Source organism: Pristiophorus japonicus, chromosome 8 (genome assembly GCF_044704955.1).
Source record: "Pristiophorus japonicus isolate sPriJap1 chromosome 8, sPriJap1.hap1, whole genome shotgun sequence".
Taxonomy (NCBI): Eukaryota; Metazoa; Chordata; class Chondrichthyes; family Pristiophoridae; genus Pristiophorus; species Pristiophorus japonicus.
Genome location: NC_091984.1, coordinates 162,842,674 through 162,868,164, shown reverse-complemented (window position 1 = coordinate 162,868,164; position 25,491 = coordinate 162,842,674). Strand labels below are relative to the sequence as shown.

General features: G+C 46.5%; 1 protein-coding gene across 1 annotated transcript in view; it reads right to left on the bottom strand.

The window, feature by feature from the left end:
- Positions 1-1,051: 1,051 nt before the first annotated feature.
- Positions 1,052-25,491, bottom strand: part of mycbp (MYC binding protein) — an 82,510-nt gene continuing 58,070 nt past the window's right edge. The window contains exon 5 of the mRNA XM_070888302.1: positions 1,052-1,927. Coding sequence (XP_070744403.1) covers positions 1,883-1,927 — 45 coding nt within the window. The 3' untranslated portion in view covers positions 1,052-1,882. The remainder of the gene's footprint in view (positions 1,928-25,491) is intronic.

The following is a 25,491-nucleotide window of genomic DNA, read 5'->3' as shown; positions in this document are numbered from 1 at the left end:
GGCTCACTGAAGACTTGCCTATCCCGAGTCCTGCTTAGCTACCGCACGAGACCCAATTCACTCACTGGGATCCCACCGACTGAACTGCTCATGAAAAGAGCACTTAAGACAAGGCTTTCGTTAGTTCACCCTGAGCTACATGAACAGGTAGAGAGCAGGCAGCTTCAACAAAATGCATACCATGTTAGAGCAAATGTATCACGCGAGATTGAAATCAATGATTCTGTATTTGTATTAAATTATGGACAAGTCCCAAGTGGCTTCCTGCCACTGTCGTGGCCAAAGAGGGAAGCAGGGTGTTTCGGGTCAAACTTTCAAATAGACTCATTCACTGGAAACACTTGGACCAAATCAAACTCAGATTCACGGATACCCTGAGCAACCCACCTTGAACCCTACCTTTTTTGATCCCCCAACACACACACCAGTGGCAACCGACACCAAGTTGGCCACGAAGCAGAACCCATCATCCACAGCAGCCCTGCAGGGCCCAACACACCAGGCAGCCCAGCGAGAGCCCAACAAATGATCCAACACCAGCTTTCACACCGAGATGATCAACCAGGGCAAGAAGGGCCCCAGATCAACTCACCTTGTAAATAGTTACACTATTTACTTTGGGGGGAGTGTTGTTATATATGTAAATTTGCATTTACTTTGTACAGCCACCGGAGGGGGGAAGAGAGCGGGGCGGGGAGGGTAGAGAACGGGGCGCAGCGGGGAGAAAGAGAGCAGGGGGGGGGGCGGAAGAAAGCGGGGGAGAGAGCCGGGCGGGGAGGGGGAGAGAGCCGTGCGGGGAGGGGGAGAGAGCCGGGCAGGGAGAGGGAGAGCCGGGCGGAGAGGGGAGAGAGCCGGGCGGAGAGGGGAGAGAGCCGGGCGGGGCAAGGAGGGGAAGAGAGCGGGGCGGGGAGGGTAGAGAGCGGGAGCGGGGCGGGGTGCTGTAATTTCTGTCACTGGTGTAAATACACCTGCCACCTTGGATGACATTGGCTCTTGGAACACGAAATTGCTGCTTTAGACACGGTGTTCAGTTTATGAATAAACACACCGATGATATGCAAAGGGACTTTATTGAGTAAATACAAAAAGGGAAAATTGAAGTGCTGTACAACTAGAAACAATGGTCGAGTTTATGAACTAATGAGTCAATAATGTCGATTTTGAGTCAAATGGTGCCGTTTGTTGATGGACCACCCTTGCCCCATTGCTCCAAGGCACTGTGTACACTATACTGTCAGTGTAGCCACCATTAGCTTCCCCCAGACTGCTGGCAGGGTGACAGGAAGCAGCCAGCAAGGAGTAATATTGTGACCTGACTGCTATCAAGCCCCAAACAATGGGGACACTTGTTCAGTGTGGCTTGTGAACAGATGATGCAGTGCTGGTCTGTTTATTGGCAAATGCTAATTGTTGTTCGAACCTGGCTTCTCCCCATCCCAATCTAACAGGAAGCACAAGTGCAAAAAGGGTGTTTAACAAACTTGTTTGGTCAGAATGTTGTGTGAAATGCCTCTCAGGTCTCTGGTCACATCATGCCAATACTAACAAAGTTTAAGACAGTTCCATCAATGGTTGTTGAAACGTTTACAATTTGGATCAAAGCTTCTTGTGCAGATTTTATTGGTGCAGTGACTTAAGTTAATACAATTTCTTTGCCCACATGTCGAGTCCCAAACACTGCTCAGGAGAAGCTGACAGCAATGTCATCACTGCAGTGTGGCCAGCTGCCACTTTGGCATATGTAACCTAAAGGTCTGGCTGCATTTCAAACTGTTTCCTTCCCCACAATAGGCAGCAATTCCCCAAACTCAATACAAATGGTCAGCTGATTTCTTCAATCCCTTTCATGTATTCTTCTGATGACGTGGGCAGTCTGCATTCACTATTCAGGCTGCCCTTCCTCTTTCGGAACTTCGAACTGTGCAAGCTGTGGATGACAAATTGAAATACTTTAACTTTCATTAACATAAACTTCCCAGCTGATTTCTGCATCAACAAAATGTCACCGAAAAAAATAACACAAATCAAATAAGAATTTTAAAGCCACTCACACTCACGTTACTGGACGTAAAGGAGCGGGGAGCGGGGCAAAATAAACACTTTAGTTTGGATTGGAGACACTCAAGTGATCAGGACCCCCATGAATCAGTCTTACACATTAAGGTATTATCAGTCGCTGCCATCAATGTCCAACAGTGTCAGCCGTGGCTCAGTGGGCAGCACCCTCGCCTCTGAGTCAGAAGGTTGTGGGATTAAGTCCCGAGACTTGAGCACAAAAATCTAGGCCGACACTCCAAGTGCTGAGGGAGTGCTGCACTGTCTGAGGTGCTGTCTTTCACATGAGACATAAAACCGAGGCCCCGTCTGCTCTCTATTAGGGCAGTAATCCCCGGTGTCCTGGCCAATATTTAGCCCTCAATCAACATCACTTAAAACAAAAAAGGTTAGCTGGTATTATCACATTGCTGTTTGAGAGAGCTTGCTGTGTGCAAATTGGCTGCTACATTTCCTACATTACAACAGTGACTACATTTCAAAAGTACTTCATTGGCTGTAAAGTGTTTTGGGATGTCCTTTGAGGTCGTGAAAGGTGCTATATAAATGCAAGTCTTTCTTTTCTTTCATCAAACAGTGGAAATGGACTACTGGTTATCCTCCCAAAGCCCTTCATAATTTTGAATAATCTTTAACTTTCTCTACTCCATTGAGAAAAGAGCCCAATAAGGGCAGATTGCTAAATATTCCTGGATATAGGGTGTTCAGGAAAGATAGGGGTGTGGCAGTATTGGTGTGGCAGTGTGGAGAATGTTACAGTGCTGGAGAGAGAGGATGTCTTGGAGAGGCCAAGGACAGAATCTATTTGGTTAGAGTTGAGAAACAATAGAGGTGTCATTACACGACTAGGTGCATTCTATAGGCCACCAACTAGTGGCAAAATTATGGAGGAGAACATTTGCAGAGAAATTAGAGAGAGATGCAAGAACTATAGAGTAGTGATAATGGGAGACTTCAACTAACTTAATATAGACTGGGATAGTAATACTGTAAAGGGCAGAGAGGGAAAAATTTCTGAACTGTGTTCAGGAGAGCTTTCTTGATCAGTATAGTTAGCATAACTAAGACCGTCTATTTCCACCTCCGTAACATTACCCGTCTCCGCCCTTGCCTCAGCTCATCCGCTGAAGCCCTCATCCGTGTCTTTGTTACCTCTAGACTTGACTATTCCAACACTCCTGGCTGGCCTACCACATTCTATCCAGCTAGAGGTGATCAAAAACTCGGCTGCCCGCGTCCTAACTCGCACCAAGTCCCACTCACCCATCACCCCTGTGCTCGCTGACCTACATTGGCTCCCGGTTAATCATAGAAATTTACAGCACGAAGGAGGCCATTTTGGCCCATCGTGTCCATGCCGGCCGGCCAAGAGCTATCCAGTCTAATCCCACTTTCCAGCTCTTGGTCCGCAGCCCTGTAGGTTACGGCACTTTAAGTGCACATCCAAGTATTTTTTAAATATGGTGAGGGTTTCTGCCTCTACCATCCTTTCAGGCAGTAAGTTCCAAACCCCCACCACCCTCTGGGTGAAGAAATTTCCCCTCATGTCCCCTCTAAACCTCCCTCCAATTACTTTAAATCTATGCCCCCTGGTTGTTGACCCCTCTGCCAAGGGAAACAGATCCATCCTATCCACTCCAGGCCCCTCATAATTTTATACACCTCAATCAGGTCTCCACCTCGTCTCCTCTGTTCCAAAGAACAGACCCAGCATCTCCAATCTTTCCTCATAGCAATGCCTCGATTTCAAAATTCTCATCCTGGTTTACAAATCCCTCCTCCATGACCTCGCTCTCTCGGTAATCTCCTCCAGTACCAACACCAGATTTCTGCACTCCTCTAATTCTGCCCCCTTGAGCTTCCCTGATTATAATCGCGCAACCATTGGTGGCCGTGTTTCTGTTCACTGGGCCCCAAGCTCTGGAACTCCCTCCCTAAACCTCTCCGCCTCTCTTTCCTCCTTCAAGACGTTCCTTAAAACTTTTGGTCACCTGCCCTAATTTCTCCTTTTGTGGCTAGGTGTCAAATTTTGTCATCTCATAACACTCCTGTGAAGCACCTTGGGACATCTCACTACGTTAAAGGCGCTATATAAATACAAGTTGTTGTTGTAGTTTCCGGCACAATGAGGAAGGAGGCATTGCTGGATCTGGGGTTGTTCTCCTTGGGGCAAAGAAGGTTGAGAGGAGATTTGATCGAGGTGTTCAAAATCATGAGGGTTCTGGACAGAGTATATAGAGAGAAACTGTTCCCATTGGTGGAAGGGTCGAGAACCAGAGGACACAGATTTAAGGTGATTGGCAAAAGAAGCAAAGGCGCTGTAAGAAAAAATGTTTTTACGCAGCGAGTGGTTTGGATCTGGAATGCACGGCCTGAGAGGGTGATGGAGGCAGACTCAATCACTGCTTTCAAAAGAGAATTGGATAAGTCCCTGAAGGAAAAAAAGTGTGCAGGGGCTGCGGGGAAAGGGCGGGGAGTGGGACTGGCTGAGGTGCTCTTGCAGAGAGCCGGCATGGGCTCGTCCCTCTGTGCTGTGACCGTTCTATGATTCTTCTATTCTATGACAGCTGAGGTGGGGGTGGGCGCGAGGAAAGATGAGGTTTTTTTTTTATAAATGTTAAATTTAATTTGATATAGAACTTGAATTGTTAAATATACCATTATTAATTATACCAATTATACCAAATTAAATTTAACAGATTATAACTGAAAGGTGTGTTACCACTGCAGAAATGATCACAGCATTTGTTATTTCACATCCATAATGTCTGATGGAGTTACCTACAGCAAGTTAGAGGTTTTATAAAACAAGGGATGTTTTCAGCATTGGATGGAGTCCCTGGGTCTAGCAGGACTGAGTGGTCACAGCATCGGAGCACTCCGAGTGTTTTGACGTTTATGAGAAGGGTCCAGTGTCTACCATCCTTGATTTAGCCAAGAGTTGCATGTAAATCATTTTTCTGTACTGAATAAATTAATCTGGGCCCATTGAATCAGCAAGCTTCCAAGCCAACATGGACTCCTTTGGGTTATGTTCAATGTAAACCGAATGAGGTTCTGGTCACTATATCCGAGGCGTTTACTTTCAGGATGCTTTTAGTCTTGCTTGGTTTCCCAGACCAGATCGAGCAGTGTGCAGCAGGTAAATAGTATGTAAATCAATGTCCGTAGTGTAACTAGTAAAGTTGGTGAGCTGCCAGTACAAATTGCTACATTAACAGAGACATGGCGCAAACAAGGCAAGGAATGGGCTCTTAATATTCCTGGTTCCCAAGTATTCAGAAATAATAGAGGGGGTGTAGCAGTATTGATTATGAATGATGTTACAGTTCTAAATAGAAAGGATTTATCGATGGTTCTAGTGTTGTGTATCTGTAAAGCATGCACTCCCATGATCCGCCACCAGGGAGCGCATCCCCTGAAGTCCCAACAGATCCCAGCATCCCTTGGGAGCACTGTTTACAAGCCAGCCCCTCAGGCCTGTTCCTCACTCTGGAGCGTCTTAATAAAGACTGAGGTCACTGTTACTTTAACCTCCCTGTGTGCAGTCTCATCTGTGTTGGGAACACAATAACTGGCGACGAGTATACGAATCCAATGCAAACTGTGGGCATCCTGGAGAAGTTCTCGGAGGGTGAGGACTGGGAAGTCTATGTCGAACGGCTAGACCAGTACTTTGTAGCCAACGAGCTAGACGGAGAAGGAAGCGCTGCAAAAAGGAGAGCGGTCCTCCTCACAGTCTGCGGGGCACCGACCTACAGCCTCATGAAGAATCTTCTGGCTCCAGTGAAACCCACAGATAAGTCATATGAGGAGCTGTGTACACTGGTTCGGGAGCATCTTAACCCAAGGGAGAACGTGCTGATGGCGAGGTATCTGTGCCAGCGATCTGAAGGTCAGGAAGTGGCGAGCTACATCGCCGAGCTAAGGCGACTTTGCAGGACAATGTGAGTTTGATGGTTACCTGGAGCAGATGCTCAGAGACTTTTTTGTACTGGGCATTGGCCATGAGACTATCCTACGAAAACTTATGACTGTAGAGACACCGACTCTCAGTAAGGCCATTGCGATAGCACAGGCGTTTATGTCCACCAGTGATAACACCAAACAAATCTCTCAGCATACAAGTGCTAGCAATGTTCATAAATTAACTGGAACTGTGTTTGCGAGCAGAAATGTACAGGGCAGAAATCATGGAGTCTGCAACTGCCAGCAGGCCTCAGGTGACCCAGATGACTCAGAGTCCGCAACAAAGGATGAATGCAAGGCAATTCACACCTTGTTGGCGTTGTGGAGGCTTCCATTCAGCCTATTCATGCCGTTTCAAAGGGTATGTTGGCAAGAGCTGTGGAACAATGGGGCACCTCCAACGAGCTGCAAGCTCTGCAAAACCTGCTAACCACCACGTGGCAGAGGAAGATCGGTCCATGGTGGATCAAAGCAATTTCGAGCCTGAGAGAGAGGAGGCAGATGCTGAAGTACACGGGGTGCACACATTTTCGACAAAATCTCCACCTATAATGCTAAATGTAAAATTGAATGGCTTACCCGTAGCCATGGAACTGGACACTGGCGCTAGCCAATCCATCATGAATAAAAAGATGTTTGAGAGACTGTGATGCAACAAGGCACTCAGACCAGCCCTGAGCCCCATCCACACAAAACTGAGAACGTACACCAAAGAGCTCATCACTGTCCTGGGCAGCGCCATGGTCAAGGTCACCTACGAGGGCACAGTGCATGAACTGCCACTCTGGATTGTCCCGGGCGATGGCCCCACACTGCTTGGAAGGAGCTGGTTGGGCAAAATTCGCTGGAACTGGGATGACATCCAAGCGCTATCACATGTCGATGAGGCCTCATGTACCTAGGTTCTTAACAAATTTCCTTCCCTTTTTGAGCCAGGCATTGGAAACTTTTCTGGGGCGAAGGTGCGGATCCACTTGGTCCCAGAGGCACGACCCATGCACCACAAGGCGTGAGCGGTACCTCACATGATGAGGGAGAGAGTGGAAATCGAGCTGGACAGGCTGCAACGCGAGGACATCATTTCCCCAGTGGAATTGAGCGAGTGGGCCAGCCCGATTGTTCCAGAACTCAAAAGTGATGGTACGGTCAGGATTTGCGGCGATTATAAAGAAACTATTAACTGCTTCTCGCTACAGGACCAATACCCGCTACCTAAGGCAGACGACCTATTTGCAACGCGGGCAGGAGACAAGACTTTCACCAAGCTCAACCTGACTTTGGCTTACATGACACGCAGGAGCTGGAAGAGTCTTTGAAGGGCCTCACCTGCATCAACAAGGGACTGTTCATCTACAACAGATGCCCATTTGGAATTCGGTCGGCTGCAGCGATCTTCAAGAGAAACATGGAGAGCCTACTCAAGTCGGTACCACCCACGGTAGTTTTTCAGGACGACATATTCGTCACGGGTCAGGACACCGTCGAACACCTACAAAGCCTGGAGGAGGTCCTCCAGCGACTGGATCATGTAGGGCTGCAGTTGAAGAGGTTGAAATGCGTCTTCATGGCAACAGAAGTGGAGTTTTTGGGGAGAAAGATCGCGGCGGACGGCATTCGGCCCACAGACGCCAAGACAGAGGCTATCAGGAATGCGCCCAGGCCACAGAACATCATGGAGCTGTGGTCGTTCCTGGGACTCAACTATTTTGGAAATTCCTACCGGGATTAAGCACCCTCTTAGAGCCCCTACATGTATTATTGCGTAAAGGTGAGAACTGGGTATGGGGAAAAAAACAAGCAATCGCTTTTGAAAAAGCCAGAAACATTTTATGCTCCAACAAGCTGCTTGTATTGTTTAACCCGTGTAAAAGACTTGTGCTAGCATGTGATTCGTTGTCGTACAGAGTCGGGTGTGTATTACAACAAGCTAACGTTGCGGGGAAGTTGCAACCTGTCGCCTATGCCTCCAGGAACTTGTCTAAGACCGAGAGGGCCTACAGCATTAACGTGTGTGTTCGGGGTAAAGAAAATGCATCAGTACCTGTTTGGCCTCAAATTTGAGCTGGAAACCGATCACAAGCCCTCATATCCCTGTTCGCTGAAAACAAGGGGATGAATACTAATGCCTCAGCCCGCATACAAAGGTGAGCACTCGCACTATCAGCGTATAACTATACCATCCGCCACAGGCCAGGCACTGAGAACTGTGTGGATGCTCTCAGTCGGCTACCATTGCCCACCATGGGGGTGGAAATGGCGCAGCCTGCAAACTTGTTGATGGTCATGGAAGTGTTTGAAAATGATAAATCACCTGTCATGGCCCGCCAAATTAGGACTTGGACCAGCCAAGATCCTCTGCTATCCCTAGTAAAAAACTGTGTACTGCATGGGAGCTGGGCCAGCATCCCCGTTGAAATGCAAGAGCTAATCAAGCCGTTCCAGCGGCGAAAGGACGAGCTGTCCATTCAGGCAGACTGCCTGTTGCGGGGTAACCGCGTAGTGCTACCCAAAAAGGGCAGGGAGACGTTCATCTCAGATCTCCACAGAACACACCTGGGTATAGTAATGATGAAAGCGATAGCCAGATCTCATGTGTGGTGGCCCGGTATCGACTCTGACTTAAGAGTCCTGTGTACGGCAATGCCGCATGTGTGCTCAGTTGAGCAATGCGCCCAGAGAGTCACCACTAAGTTTGTGGTCCTGGCCCTCCAGACCATGGTCGAGGATCCATGTCGACTATGCGGGCCCGTTTCTCGGTAAAATATTCCTGGTGGTGGTGGATGCTTTTTCAAAATGGATTGAATGTGAAATAATGTCGGGAAGCACCACCACCGCCACCATTGAAAGCCTGAGGGCCATGTTTACCACCCACGGCCTGCCTGACATACTGGTCAGTGACAACGGGCCATGTTTCACCAGTGCCGAATTTAAAGAATTCATGACCCACAATGGGATCAAACATGTCACCTCGGCCCCATTTAAACCAGCCTCCAATGGGCAGGCAGAGCGGGCAGTGCAAACAATCAAACAGAGCCTTAAACGAGTCACAGAAGGCTCACTCCAAACCCGCCTGTCCCAAGTACTGCTCAGCTACCGCACGAGACCCCACTCGCTCACAGGGGTGCCCCCGGCTGAGCTACTCATGAAAGGTACACTTAAAACCAGCCTCTTGCTGGTTCACTCCAACCTGCATGATCAGGTAGAGAGCAGGCGGCAGCAACAAAATGTAAACGATGGTCGTGCCACTGTGTCACGGGAAATTGATCTGAATGACCCTGTGTATGTGCTAAACTATGGACATGGTCCCAAGTGCATTGCGGGCACGGTGATAGCTAAAGAAGGTAGTGTGTTTCTAGTCAAACTAGACAATGGACAAATTTGCAGAAAACACCTGGACCAAACGAGGCTGCGGTTCACAGACTGCCCTATCGTTGGTTCGATGGTGTAATGGTGAGCACTCTGGATTTTGAATCTAGCGATCAGAGTTCAAATCTTGCTGGAGGGACTGGAGTGCATCATCACCCCCGGCAACCAAATTTTAATTTGATTTTATGTTTTAAAGTTTAATTTGTTTTAATTGCCGGGTTTTAGTGTCCCCCTCCACTTTTATAGGGGGCACTTGTAAATTACATGATTTTAATGCCCCCCAAAAAATCAGACTGCCCTGAACAACCCACAGCAGACACCACCTTTTGAGCCCACAACACACATCCAGGGGATGCGCTCCCTGGTGGCGGAACATGGGAGTGCATGCTTTACAGATACACAACATCACTTCCTCCTCTCTCCTCCCTCCTCCCACCCCCCCGCAAAGGATCAACGACACCACCCCTGACCAGGAAATTGAACCCATCACACTCAACAGCCCAGCGAGGGCACAGCCAACACACCAGAACAGACATTTGTACCGAGGCGGTCCACCAGGGAAAGAAAGGCTCCCAACCGCCTCACCTTGTAAATAGTTTTCACTTTAACTTTGCGGGTGGGGGGGGAAAAGAGAGTGTGATGTTGTGTATCTGTAAAGCATGCACTCCAATGTTCCGCCACCAGGGAGCGCATCCCCTGCAGTCCCAAGGGATCCCATCATCCCGGGGGAGCACTGTATATAAGCCGGCCCCTAACGCACTCTGGAGTGTCTTATTAAAGACTGAGGTCACTGTTACTTTAACCTCCCTGTGTGCAGCCTCATCTGTGTTGGGAACACAATATCTAGGACTGAAAATATTTGGCTAGTTGAGAACAGAGGGGGAGCTGTTATACTGCTGGCCATTTTGATTGATCTGCAAACAATGAGCAGGGGATAGGGGAGCAAATTTGTCGGCAAATTTCAAAACGTGTAACAAAAATAGAGTACGATTATTAGGAGAGTTTAATTAGGCTAATAGGGACTGGGAAAACACAGTGCAAAGGGGTAGGGAAGGAGAAGAATTTGATGTGTGCAGGAAAACTTGCTTGATTACTATGTCTCCAGTCCAGCGACGAAGGAAGCAGTGTTGGATCTGATTCTGGGGAGCGAACCAGGGCACGTGGAGGGTGTTACAGGACGAGAGTATCCAGCTAACAGTGACATCATTCGGTTTAAAATAATCATATTAAAATATAAAAGGCAAAAATGCTGAACTGGGGAAGAGCTAATTTCAGTCGTTTAAGAAGGGACCGCGCATAGATAGATTGGAAAAGGCGATTGCAGGGTACAGCAGTAACAGCAATGGAGGCCATTCAGAGACACAGTTCAGGCACAAACTGGGCAGGTTCCTTTGAAGGGAAAAGGTGAAGCAGCCAAAGGTACAGCCCTGGATGACATCAGGGACAAGATAAGCTTTCATTTGGAAAGGCATGGGTTAAATCAAGGAGAGCCAGCATGGATTTGTTAAAGACAAATCGTGGCTGACTAACTTGATTGAATTCTTTAATGAGATAACAGAGAAGGTTGATCAGGATAGGGCAATACATGTTGCATATATGGACTTTTGGAAGGCATTTGGCAAAGTGCCACACAGAGAGGCTTATTAAGAAGATGGAAGCCTATGGAATGAAGGGGCAGGTAGCGAGATGGATCAGGAACTGGCTCAGTGACAGGGAGCAAGGGTGGGAGTGGATGGTTTTCAGACTGGGAGCTGGTTTGCAGTGGTGTTCCTAAGGGTCAGTTTAGGGTCCATTACTTTTCTCAATTTTTATAAACGATCTAGATTCGGGTTTGGGGAGCAGCATTATAAAGTTTGCAGATGATACAAAACTTGGTAAAGTAGTAGACAGTGATGAGGATAGTTCTAGGTGACACGATGGTGGAATGGGCAGAAGCGTGACAGATAGTGTTCAATCAGAAGTGTAAAGTGAGGCACTCTGGGAGGACTAATATGGAAAGACAATATGGCACAATTTTGAAAAGTGTAGATGAGCAGATGGTGTTCATATACACAAATCATTAAAGGTGGCAGGACAAGTTGATAAGGTGGTTACAATCATATGGGTTACTTGGCTTTATAAATATAATAAATAGAATATAAAAGCAGAGCGCTCATGCTGGAACTTTATAACTCACTGATTAGGCTTCAGCTGGAATATTGTGGACAATTCTGGGCGCCAGGACCGATGTAAAGGTCATAGAAAGGGCACAGAGGGAGTTACCCCGGGAATGAGGGACTTCAGTTATGAGGAGAGGTTGGAAAAGTTAGGACTACTCTCCTTGGAACAGAGAAGGTTAAGAGGTGACCCAATAGAGGTTTTTAATATGATGAGAGGTTTTGATAGAGTAAATGCAGAAAAATGTTTCCCCTGACGTGTGGGCCAATAACCAGAGGTCATGGATTTAAATCATTGGCAGAAGATCGCGAGGGGAGATGAGGAGATTTTTCACTCTGTTGTCGGGATCGGGAAAGCTCTCCCTGAAAAGGTGGTGGAAGCTGAGTCCAGCAATAATTTTAACAGGGAATTGGACAGGTACTGGGGGATGAGGAACCTACAGGGTTACAGACAGAGAGCGGGGCTGTGGGACTAAGCACCTTTTAAAGAGCCAGCGCAGGCACAGTGGGCTGAATGGCCTTCTCTGCTGTAAGTTTCTATGGTTTTAGGAACCTCATCATATTTGACCAAACAAATTTATGATTAAGCATTCACCCATCCAGTTTATTAGATCTCTTAATACTGCAAAGCTTTAAAATGTCTATAAATCTTATCCACTATTATCTCCATTATGTGGTGGTCCATAGCATAATCCAAATATCGTAACTGATCCCCTTGCTGTGCAATTCAAATCAGACTATGTCTGAGCACCACCATTAATAAAAACTGACCTTTCTATGGCTAAATCTTGTACTTAGAGGCCAACCTACCTCTCTTCTTTTCCTTGTTATTTCTCCTAATAGTTTGGAATCCAGAATATTTCCTCCGAGACTTGCTCTGGCCGAAACCAAGTTTCTGCTGAGGATTAGGTTCCTCCATTCTAATTAGTACCTCCAATTCCCCAAATCAATTCCTAACGCTCGAAAGAAAGAGAGAAAGGGAGAAAGGAAGGACTTGCATTTATATCGTGTCTTTCACGACCACCAGGCATCCCAAAGCGCTTTACAGCCAATGAAGTACTTTTGGAGTGTAGTCACTGTTGTAATGTGGGAAACGCAGCAGACAGTTTGTGCACAGCAAGCTCCCACAAACAGCAATGTGATAATGACCGGATAATCTGTTTTAGTGATATTGACTGAAGGATAAATATTGGCCCCAGGACACCGGGGAGAACTCCCCTGCTCTTCAAAATAGTGCCGTGAGATCTTTTACATCCACCTTGGTTTAACATTCCATCCAAAAGATGGGATGCTTTACACATTGGCAGACATGATAGCCCCAACGCATTCACTCATCAGTATATCTTTGCTTTCTCGTTGTTTCTTCTTCCTTCTCTATTACTTTCTTGAACGTGTCCCATGATGCCACCATGACATAGTATTTAGATGGCTTTCTGTTGCACTATTATTTAATTTTATCCCTTCCCATACCAGGTTATAGCCTCCAGTGCTCTGATTACTGTACCTGCAAGGACATTGGTACTAGTTTTGAGTTAGGTGAAGCTCCTTCCATCTATGGAGCTTCCCCTGCCCCACAGCCCGAGGAATACAAAACCCTCCCTGTTACACATGTTCATCAGAATCATAGAAATTTACAGCACAGAAGGAGGCCATTTCGGCCCATCGTGTCCGCGCTGGCCGACTAATCCCACTTTCCAGCTCGTGGTCCGTAGCCTTGTAGGTTACGGTATTTTAAGTGCACATCCAAGTACTTTTTAAATGTGGTGAGGGTTTCTGCCTCTATGACCCTTTCAGGCAGTGAGTTCCAGACCCCACCACCCTTTGAAAAAATTTCCCCTCAAATTCTCTCTAAACCTCCCCCCAATTACAATTTATGCCCCCCGCCAAGGGAAACAGGTCCTTCCTATCTACTCTACCTATGACCCTCATAATTTTATATACCTCAATAAGGTCTCCCCTTTGCCTCCTCTGTTCCACAAAAACAAACCCAGCCTATCCAATCTTTCCTCATCGCTAAAATTCTCCAGTCCAGGCAGCATCCTCGTACTCCTCTGTACCCTCTAGTGCAATCACATCTTTCCTGTAATGTGGTGACCAGAACTGCACGCAGTACTCCAGCTGCGGCCTAACCAGTGTTTTATACAGTTCAAGCATAACCTCCCTGCTCTTGTATTCTCTGCCTTGACTAATAAAGCCAAGTATTCCATATGCCTTCTTAACCACGTTATCTACCTGGCCTGCAACCTTCAGGGATCTGTGGACTTGCACTCCAAGGTCCCTTTGTTCCTCTACACTTCTCAGTGTCCTACCATTTAATGTGTATTCCCTTGCCTTGTTAGCCCTCCCAAAATGCATTACCTCACACTTTTCCGGATTGAATTCCATTTGCCACTGTTCTGCCCATCTGACCAGTACATTGATATCTTCCTGCAGTCTACAGCTTTCTTCTTCATCAGCCACACAGCCAATTTTTGTATCTTCAAACTACTTAATCATACCCCCTACATTCAAGTCTAAATCATTGATATATACCACAAAAAGCAAGGGACCCAGCACTGAGCCTTGCCCTGAGCCCTTCCAGTCACAAAAACATCCATCAACCATTACCCTTTGCTTCCTGCCTCCGAGCCACTTTGCCTTGGATCCCATGGGCTTTTACTTTCGTGGCTAGTCTGCCATGTGGGACATTATCAAAAGCCTTGCTAAAATCCATATACACTACATCATCATAGGCAGTCCCTCGGAGTCGAGGATGACTTGCTTCCAATCTAAAAGCGAGTTCTCAGGTGACTGATGAGTCCAGTGTGGGAATTACAGTCTCTGTCACAGGTGGGGTAGACAGTTGTTGAGGGAAAGGGTGGGTGGGACTGGTTTTCCGCACGTTCCTTCTGCTGTCTTTGCGCTTGCTTTCTGCATGCTCTCGGCGATGAGACTCGAGGTGCTCAGCGCCCTCCCGGATGTTCTTCCTCCACTTGGGCGGTCTTTGGCCAGGGATTCCCAGGTGTCGGTGAGGATGTTGTACTTTGTCAGGGAGGCTTTGAGGGCTCCTTGAAGCGTTCCCTCTGCCCACCTGGGGCTTGCTTGCCGTGTTGATGCTCCTCGTAGAGGGCTTGCTTTGGGAGTCTCGTGTCTGGCATGCAGATGATGTGGCCCACCCAACGGAGCTGATCGAACATGGTCGGTGCTTCGATACTGGGCGATGTTGGCCTGAGTGAGAACACTGACGTTGGTGCGACTATCCTGCCAATGGATTTGCAGGATCTTGAGGAGGCAGCGTTCGTGGTATTTCTCCAGTGTTTTGAGGTGTCTGCTGTATATAGTCCACGGCACTTGAGCCATATAGGAGGGTGGGTATCACTACAGCCCTGTAGACCATGAGCTTGGTGCCGGATTTGAGGTTTTGGTCTTCAAACATTCTCTTCCTCGTGCAACCGAAGGCTGTGCTGGCACACTGGAGGTGGTGTTGGACTTCGTCATTGATGTCTGGCCTTGCTGATAGTAGTCTCCCGAGGTATGGAAAATGATCCACATTGTCTAAGGCCTCGTCGTGGATTTTAATGACCGGGGGGCAGTCATGTGTGGCAGGGGCAGGTTGGTGGAGGATCTTTGTCTTCCGGATGTTTAGCATAAGGCCCATGCTTTCGTATGCCTCGGTGAAGGTGTTGACGATGGCTTGGAGTTTGACCTCCGAGTGTGCGCAGACACAAGCGTCATCTGTATACTGTAGTTCAATGACAGAGGTTGGGACGACCTTGGATCTGGCCTGGAGACGGCGGAGATTGAACAGGTTGCCATTGGTTCTACAATTTAGCTCCACTCCAGCAGGGAGCTTGTTGAGAGTGAGATGGAGTATTGCAGCGAGGAAGATTGAGAAGAGGGTTGGGGCGATGACGCAGCCCTGCTTGACCTCGGTCTGGATGTGGATTGACTCTGTGGTGGATCTATTGATCAGGATCACGGCCTGCATGTCGTCGTGGAGCAGGATAGTGACAAACGTTTGAGGACAGCCGAAACGGAGGAGGACGCTCCATAATTGTAAGTGATAAATTGTAAGGTTGCAAACAGGGGCTCTGAATTATGCTGAAGGTAGTGAACTTATAAACTGCCTATGTATGTAACACTTGCTTGTATAGGTATAGCACACTTATACACATTAAACTTTAGCTTAACCGTAGAAACACTTAAACAGCCGGTCAGCAGTTTAGTTTAGAAGTCCCTGAGGAAGAGATAAAGAAGCCAGTACAGCCACCCTAGGTGTCGGATAGACTGGGGTAGAGGGCAAAATGGAACAAAACAATGATGGGAGATGGACAGTTACATGTACCACTCAGAGCCCATCTGATAAGAGTCGACAAATCAATGTAACTTCGCTGATAACAACAGACCTATCCACGATTTTGTAGGATAGCTCCTCTTCAAAACCTGTATAAATTATGCTTGAAAACTCTTGTATTTCGGAGTTTCCACAACTGAACCTTCCCTTGCAATTGTTCAAAATAAATGAACCTGGGATTTCGTATGTTCAGTTCCGTGGAAGTTATACAGTGGAAGACGGGCGAGGTGTCGATTAACTATATCAGTTAGTCCACCTTGAAGGAGAGAAGCCTCTTTTTACCCCAACAATAATCAAACATCATACGCACTGCCCTCATCGACTCTCCTTGTTACCTCTTCAAAAAATTCAAATCAAGTTAGTCAGACACGGCCTTCCCTTAACAAATCCATGCTGACTGTCCTTGATTAATCCGTGTCTTTCTAAATGAAGATTTATCCTGTCCCTCAGAATTTTCTCCAATAATTTTCCCACCACCTGTAATTACTCTGTCTATCCCTTTCTCCATTTTTAAACAAAGGTACAATGTTAGCAGTCCTCCAGTCCTCTGGTACCACACCTGAAGCCAGAGTGGATTGGAAAATGATTGTCAGAGCCTCTGCTATTTCCTCTTTTGTTTCTCTTAACAGCCTGGGATACATTTTATCCGGGCCTTTTCAAAGCTGCTGAGCCCCTTAAAACTTCCTCTCTCACTGTGTTTATTTCATCGAATAGTTCCCTGATTGCAATGTCTGCAACGACCCTCTCCTTTGTGAAAACAGACGAAAAGTATTCATTATGAACCATACCCACATCTTGCGTCTCTACACACAGATTACCCTCAAGGTCTCTAATAGGCCCTACTCTTTCTTTAGTTATCCTCTTGCTCCTTATGTATTTATAAAACATCTTTGGTTTACCTTCATTTTACTTGCCAACATTTTTTCATGCTCTCTCCTTGATTTCCTCAGCATACAGCACAGAGTTGGCAGCACTCTCGCCTCCGAGTCAGGAAGGTCGCGGCTTCAAGTCCCATCCCAGAGGCTTGAGCATAATGATCTAGGCTGACACTCCAGTGTAGTACTGAGGGAGCGCCGCACTGTCGAAGGGGCAGTACCGCACTGTCAGAGGGGCAGTACTGAGGGAGCACCGCACTGTTGGAGAAGCAGTACTGAGGGAGTGCTGCACTGTCGGAGGGGCAGTACCGCACTGTCGGAGGAGCAGTACATAGAAATATAGAAAATAGGTTCAGGAGTAGGCCATTCGGCCCTTCGAGCCTGCACCACCATTCAATAAGATCATGGCTGATCATTCCCTCAGTACCCCTTTCCTGCTTGCTCTCCATACCGCTTGATCCCTTTAGCTGTAAGGGCCATATCTAACTCTCTCTTGAATATATCCAATGAACTGGCATCAACAACTCTGCGGTAGGGAATTCCACAGGTAAACAACTCTCTGAGTGAAGAAGTTTCTCTTCATCTCGGTCCTAAATGGCCTACCCCTTAACCTAAGACTGCGTCCCCTGGTTCTAGACTTCTCCATCATCTGGAACATTCTTCCCGCATCTAACCTGTCCAGTCCTGTCAGAATCTTGTAAGTTTCTATGAGATCCCCTCTCATCCTTCTAAACTCCAGTGTATAAAGTCCAAGTTGATCCATATATGTCAGTCCCGCCATCCTGGGAATCAGTCTGGTGAACCTTTGCTGCACTCCCTCAATAGCAAGAACATCCTTCCTCAGATTAGGAGACCAAAACTGAACACAATACTCCAGGTGAGGCCTCACCAAGGCCCTGTACAACCTCCCTGCTCCTATACTCAAATCCCCTAGCTATGAAGGCCAACATACTATTTGCCTTCTTCACCGCCTGCTGTATCTGCATGCCAACTTTCAATGACTGATGAACCATGACACGCAGGTCTCGTTTCCTAATCTGCCGCCATTCAGATAATATTCTGCCTTCGTGTTTTTGCCCCCAAAGTGGATAACCTCACATTTATCCACATTATACTGCATCTGCCATGCATTTGCCCACTCACCTAACCTGTCCAAGTCACCCTGCAGCCTTTTAGCGTCCTCCTCATAGCTCACACCACCACCCAGTTTAGTGTCATCTGCAAACTTGGAGATATTGCACTCAATTTCTTCATCTAAATCATTAATGTATATTGTAAAGAGCTGGAGTCCCAGCACGGAACCCTGCAGTACTCCACTAGCCACTGCCTGCCATTCTGAAAAGGTCCCTTTTATCCCGACTCTCTGCTTCCTGTCTGCTAACCAGTTCTCTATCCACGTCAGTATATTACCCCCAATACCATGTGCTTTGATTTTGCACAGTGTATGGGACAATCTAGTGTGTGGGACCTTGTCAAAAGCCTTTTGAAAGTCCAAATACACCACATCCACTGGTTCTCCCTTGTCCACTCTATTAGTTACATCCTCAAAAAATTCCAGAAGATTTGTCGAGCATGATTTCCCTTTCATAAATCCATGCTGACTTGGACCGATCCCGTCACTGCTTTCCAAATGCGCTGCTATTTCATTTTTAATAATTGATTCCAACATTTTCCCCACTACTGATGTCAGGTTAACCGGTCTATAATTCCCTGTTTTCTCTCTCTCTCCTTTTTTAAAAAGTGGTGTTACATTAGCTACCCTCCAGTCCATAGGAACTGATCCACAGTCGATAGACTGTTGGAAAATGATCACCAATGCATCCACTATTTCTTTGGCCACTTCCTTAAGTACTCTGGGATGCAGACTATCAGGCCCCGGGGATTTATCGGCCTTCAATCCCATCAATTTCCCTAACACAATTTCCCGCTTTATAAGGATATCCTTCAGGTCCTCCTTCTCACTAGACCCTCGGTCCCCTAGTATTTCCGGAAGGTTATTTGTGTCTTCCTTCGTGAAAACAGAACCAAAGTATTTGTTTAAGTTGTCCGCCATTTTTTTGTTCCCCATTATAAATTCACCTGAATCTGGCTGCAAGGGACCTACGTTTGTTTTCACTAATCTTTTTCTCTTCACCTATCTATAGAAGCTTTTGCAGTCAGTTTTTATGTTCCCAGCAAGCTTCCTCTCATACTCTATTTTCCCCCTACTACTTAAACCCTTTGTCCTCCTCTGCTGTATTATAAAATTCTCTCAGTCCTCAGGTTTGCTGCTTTTTCTGGCTAATTTATATGCCTCTTTCTTGGATTTAACACTATCCTCAATTTCCCTTGTTAGCCGCGGTTGAGCCACCTTCCCAGTTTTATTTTTACTCCAGACAGGGATGTACAATTATTGAAGTTCGTCCATGTGATCGTTAAAGTTTTGCTATTGCCTATCCACCGTCAACCTTTTAAGTATCACTCGCCACTCTATTCTAACCAAGTCACGTCTCATACCATCGAAGTTACCTTTCCCCAAGTTCAGGAACCTCGTCTCTGAATTAACTGTGTTACTCTCCATCTTAATAAAGAATTTTACCATATTATGGTCACTCTTCCAAGGGGCCTCGCACAACAAGATTGTTAATTAGTCCTTTCTCATTTCACATCACCCAGTCTAGGATGGCCAGCCCTCTAGTTGGTTCCTCGACATATTGGTCTAGAAAACCACCCCTAATACACACCAGGAAATCCTCCTGCACCGCATTGCTACCAGTTTGGTTAGCCCAGTCAATATGTAAATTAAAGTTGCCCATGATAACTGCTGTACCTTTATTGCACGTGTTGGAGCGGATTTTTGGACATATACTTGACTAGTATACGGGACCAAACATTTGTTTTTATTTTCCCCTTTAATGAATTTTGTAAGGGACAATACTGATGCATTATGCTTTATATAAAAAAAAAACACAGTTAGACTTCAAGGTATGCTGGCCTTGAGTTATGGAGATAGGAAAGTGAGATAATGAACGACTGGAGAGAGAGATAAGTGGGGGTATGTTTGTCTATACCAGTGCCAAAAAGCCTGCCACTTGTTTATAATGCTCTGTCACAATGCAGGCTGGTTTATATCAAGAGCTCAGCCTTGGATAGTAAAAACCTTGTAATGCGATGATTAGACTTAAGGACTAGTGCTAAAGCATGTGATGTAAAGTGACGTAATTTGTAAGATAAAAGAACCTCACTGGAGATACCAAATTGAGAAGCTGGTTCAGAGACAGGGGTCTTTAACATTTCTCCCAAAGCTTTGTCTCCGATTTAATAAACCTTTCTTTATATATTATACAGTCTCGGAAATTTTTCCACAACAAAATGGCGTCACGAACAGGATCAAACGTGATCACTTAAGACAGTATCTGGAATCTGGTGTTAGAGACTGAAAAGAGAGGTGTACGGGCACGACGGGATAGTGTATAAGATACGAGTAAGTAGATAGCGGGAAGAGGCTGACTAACCAGTTTGAGTTGTCCCTTTAGTAAATAAGGTCGGTGCGGAAGGGAACTGATCACTCCAACCTAGAGCCGAAAACTCCGGTGGTAAGGAAACACGCTAGCTTTGTTGCGAAGACAAAGAGTCCCCACAGAGTAGTCGTGGCCGTGAGTATTACAGAAACAAAGGGAAACGTCCGAGACTGGCGAACATGGAAGATAAGGAAGGGAATGTAAAACGCGGGCTTCCCGGGTCATTAATTAATTCCTATCATTAATTGTAACTTACGTAATGCCCTAAAAAAGCTGATAGTGACTATCTTAAGTGACATATGGAGAGACTTTTATGAGTGTCTATTTTGAATGAAGAGAGTACTTGAGTGATTTTGACTGCGGTATGAATGAAAGCCTGTTTGGGAAGATGTGGAGTTGCCTGCCTGTTTTAGCTCCACCCACTTTTTCCAAACAGAGTGAAATTTTTTTTTACCCCTTCGTAGTGTTGTCCTGTATGTGGGAAGTTTAAGAAACTGTGAACCTTATGGTATTACATTTTAAGTTAGAATCGAAGGTGTGGATATATTCGGATGATAAGTTACGGAGCTAGGAAATGCACAAAGGATAGGTTTGTTGAGTAAAAGATAAAAAAAAATACATGGTCCCGGTAGTAAAAAAAAAAAGAATTTATTTGACACGCTCACTTACTTGTCGAAAGAAAACATGCAATTGGGTTGAAAGACATAAATTTAGTCTAGGAATGAGATAAAGAATGTCTTTTAAAACGCTCCCATTCTCCTTTGTGTAAAACCTTGACACGAAAGCTTCTAGCTCAGTAAAAAAAAAAAGAGTTTTAAATTTAGAAATACCTTCAGGGATCAGGTCAAACTCCTGGGCGAGTGGTGAGCTATCTGTGAAGGTGTAAAAGGGACTTTTGAAAAAGGCTAAAACAGTAAGCTTTAGCAGTTTAGAAAAAAAAAAGATAAAAGCAGGAAAAGGTCTCTGCCACGGGAACAGGAGGAGGGTAGAAAAGGGGGACTTGCCATAATTGTGGAAAACCGGGCCATTTTGCCAGGGAATGCAAAGGGAAAGGCAGTGAAAAGCAATGTACGTATTGTGGTAAGAAAGGGCACCTGGAAGCGACATGCCATGGTAAAAATAGCTATCCTAATAAGGCAAGGACCCTGTCAGAACAGGAATACCAGAAGTGGCAGGCGTACAAAGCCACCCGGTGATATCCAGCGGCCCCTGTACAAAGTAAAAAGGAGGGAAGGATATATGTGTCTGCACTAGTAGGGGGCCGACAGTGTGAGATGCTAGTGGACACGGGAGCCTCAATATCCATTACCAATATGCCCCTTCCCGTCACCGACAAGAAGGCTCTGATAAATGGAATAGATGGACGGCCCACACTGGCCAACCTGAGCACCACCCAATTGGTGGAAATTGATAACTTATATATACCCATGAGATTTTACGTATGCAAGAATCATGAGGGAACAATATTGAGGAATGATGTAATGAGGGAATTTAAGGCCCTGATTGATTGCGGCAAGGGGAAACTGACATGGCCAAAGATGGATGGCAGTAAGGGAGATTTAGGACAGATAGCCCACCATGTGGAAAGTATAGGTGTAGCTACAGCCACAAAAACTGACTGGCTTATCGGGACTGGAGGGTATGGAGGCATATGTGCCTCTGTGCCCGGGGTCTGGGTACAGACAAAATTGGATACTGGAAAGGCGAAGATGGATCCTATTAAAGTCCCTGGACCACCTCATAAACCACACCGACAATACCCTACTTATAGGTCTTAACCTGAAGCTAGAACAGCGGTTGTAGAAATAGTAAAAGGGCTAGCGGAAAAGGGTATCTTAAAAGAAACAGTTAGCACCACTAACTCCCCAACATGGCCGGTAGGGAAACCAGATGGGAGTTATAGACTCACTATCGACTACACTGCCCTTAACAAGGTCACCCCCAAATTACACCCGATAGTGGCCAGCCCCTCCACAATTCTTAATGGATTATCCCCTGAACATAAGATCTTTACAGTCCTAGACATAGCCAATGGTTTTTGGGCCCTTCCCCTCGACCCAGAATCACAAGAAAAATTTGCCTTCACGGTGGAGGATAAACAATATACTTGGACCCGATTACTACAAGGATTCCATAATAGTCCTGCCATATTCCATCGAGTCATGAGTGATATACTAAAACAAATAGAGGTACCGGCAGGAAATAGTATTTTACAATATGTCAACGACATATTAATAGCCTCAGAAACCAAGGAAGGACATCAGGCAACCCTATACTTAGTATTAAGGGCTCTGGAAACGGCGGGCCTTAAGGTTAACCCCAAAAAGGCCCAGGTAGGGAAATCCCAGGTCCTGTACCTAGGGTACTGCCTCGCAAAGGGGCTGAAAGAAATGCCCTCGGATAGGAAAAAGGCTGTCAAGGACATGCCTAGACCAGTAACGGTAAGGGGGGTGAGGAAGGTACTGGGTCTCTTTAATTACAGCCGGAACTTTATCCCTGATTTTGCAAAAATTGCTGAGCCAATACAAAGATTAGTGAAAGGGGGGAAACCAGCCCTAGACCTCAGAGTGGGGCCCTAAACAAGAACAGGAGTATAGTAAACTCAAGTCAGAACTAGTCTCCGCACCTGGATTGGGACTGCCTGATATGGGTAAGGATTTCCACATCCACTGTAACAATGAAGGTGGGTTCTATATGGCCGTGGTCACCCAAGATCACGGGGATAAAAGGAGACCTATAGCCTATTACTCTACCACCAAAAGTTCGGTGGTGACTGGGTTATCTAGATGTATAGCCGCGCTAGATTGCGCAGCTTGGACGGTAAAAATTAAGCGAGCCTGTGGTGATGACTGGAAACATCATTCTCCACACTAAACATTGGTAGAAATGTTAAACACAGGAAAACTGAGAACCGTATCTAATATGAGACGGACAAAGTGGGAAGCAGTCCTCTTAACACCCAACAAAGCAGTAACCATAATTAGGGATGTAGGAAACAACCCCGCAGAAGGTATGATGGGTGAAGGGGAACCCCACTTTTGCGAAGAGGTATGTGAGGATATGGAAGAGGATAGAATAAAAGACGCCCCCCTTCAAACCGCAGAACAAACCTTGTTTGTGGACGGCTCACGAAAATACGTAGAGGGACTACCTTGTACCGGATCTAGACACAGCTGAATCAGGGCGAATTAATGGGGGGTCGTCAGCTCAAGTGGCAGAACTGGTAGCCCTCACCCGGGCACTGGAATTATCGGAAAATAAGATTGTTAATATCTATACGGACAGTAGATATGCATTCGGGGTAGTACACGATTATATGACAGCATGGGGGAGAAGGGGTTTTATCACAACTAGCGGACATTCCATAAAGCATCAGCTGAGAATAGAAGCTCTTTTAGCAGCCAGTAATAAACCAAAACAGGTAGCGGTTATTAAAATTAAAACCCGCTCCAAGACATCCTTGACCCTTGCACCAAGGTGGCAACATACCATCCTGGAGTCTCAGTTGCGGCCGCAGAAACGTCTATCTATTCCCCTTACAATTGAATCACTATAGCTCTCCCACTCTTTTTCCTGCCCTCCTGTGCAGCAAAGCTACTCACTGAGCCATGGAATTGGCTGCTGCTGCCCTCCCCTGATGAGTCATCCCCCTCAACAGTACTCAAAGCGGTATATCTGTTTTGCAGGGGGATGACCGCAGGGGACCCCTGCACTACCTTCCTTCCACTGCTCTTCCTGTTGGTCACCCATCCCCTATCTGGCTGTGTAACCTTTACCTGCGGTAAGATCAACTCACTAAACGTGCTATTCTCCGATTTAATAAACCTCTCTTTATATATTATACAGTCTCAGAAATATTTTTCCACAACACACGCATCCCTAATTTCTTGTTTGATGCTGTCCCCATCCTCATTACTATTGTTTGGTGGTCTGTACACAACTCCCACTCGCGTTTTCTGCCCTTTGGTATTCCGTAGCTCCACCCATACAGATTCCACATCATCCAAGCAAATGTCCTTCCTTACTATTGCATTAATTTCCTCTTTAACCAGCAACGCCACCCCACCTCCTTTTCCTTTCTGTCTATCCTTCCTAAATGTTAAATACTCCTGGATGTTGAATTCCCAGCCTTGGTCACCCTGGAGCCATGTCTCCGTGATGCCAATTACATCATATCCGTTAACTGCTATCTGCGCAGTTAATTTGTCCACCTTATTCCGAATACTCCTCGCATTGAGGCACAGAGCCTTCAGGCTTGTCTTAACACCCTTTGCCCCTTTAGGATTTTGCTGTAATGTGGCCCTTTTTGCCTTGGGTTTCTCTGCCCTCCACTTTTACTTTTCTTCTTTCTATCTTTTGCTTCTGCCCCCACTCTACTTCCCTCTGTCTCCCTGCATAGGTTCCCATCCCCCTGCCATATTAGGTTAACCCCTCCCCAACAGCACTAGCAAACACTCCCCCTAGGATGTTGGTTCCGGTCCTGCCCAGGTGCAGACCGTCCGGTTTGTACTGGTCCCACCTCCCCCAGAACCGGTTCCAATGTCCCAGGAATTTGAATCCCTCCCTTCTGCACCATTCCTCAATCCACGTATTCATCTGAGCTATCCTGCGATTCCTACTCTGCCTAGCACGTGACACTGGTAGCAATCCTGAGATTACTACTTTTGAGGTCCTACTTTTTAATTTAGATCCTAGCTTCCTAAATTCGTCTTGTAGGACCTCATCCCGTTTTTTTACCTATATCGTTGGTACGTATATGCACCACGACAACTGGCTGTTTACCCTCCCCCTTCAAAATGTCCTGCACCCGCTCCGAGACATCCTTGACCCTTGCACCAGGGTGGCAACATACCATCCTGGAGTCTCAGTTGCGGCCGCAGAAACGTCTATCTATTCCCCTTACAATTGAATCACTATAGCTCTCCCACTCTTTTTCCTGCCCTCCTGTGCAGCAAAGCTACCCACTGAGCCATGGAATTGGCTGCTGCTGCCCTCCCCTGAGTCATCCCCCTCAACAGTACCCAAAGCAGTATATCTGTTTTGCAGGGGGATGACCGCAGGGGACCCCTGCACTACCTTCCTTCCACTGCTCTTCCTGTTGGTCACCCATCCCCTGTGTAACCTTTACCTGCGGTAAGACCAACTCACTAAACGTGCTATTCACGTCATTCTCAGTATCGTGGATGCTCCAGAGTGAATCCACCCGCAGCTCCAGTGCCGCACTGTCGGAGGGGCAG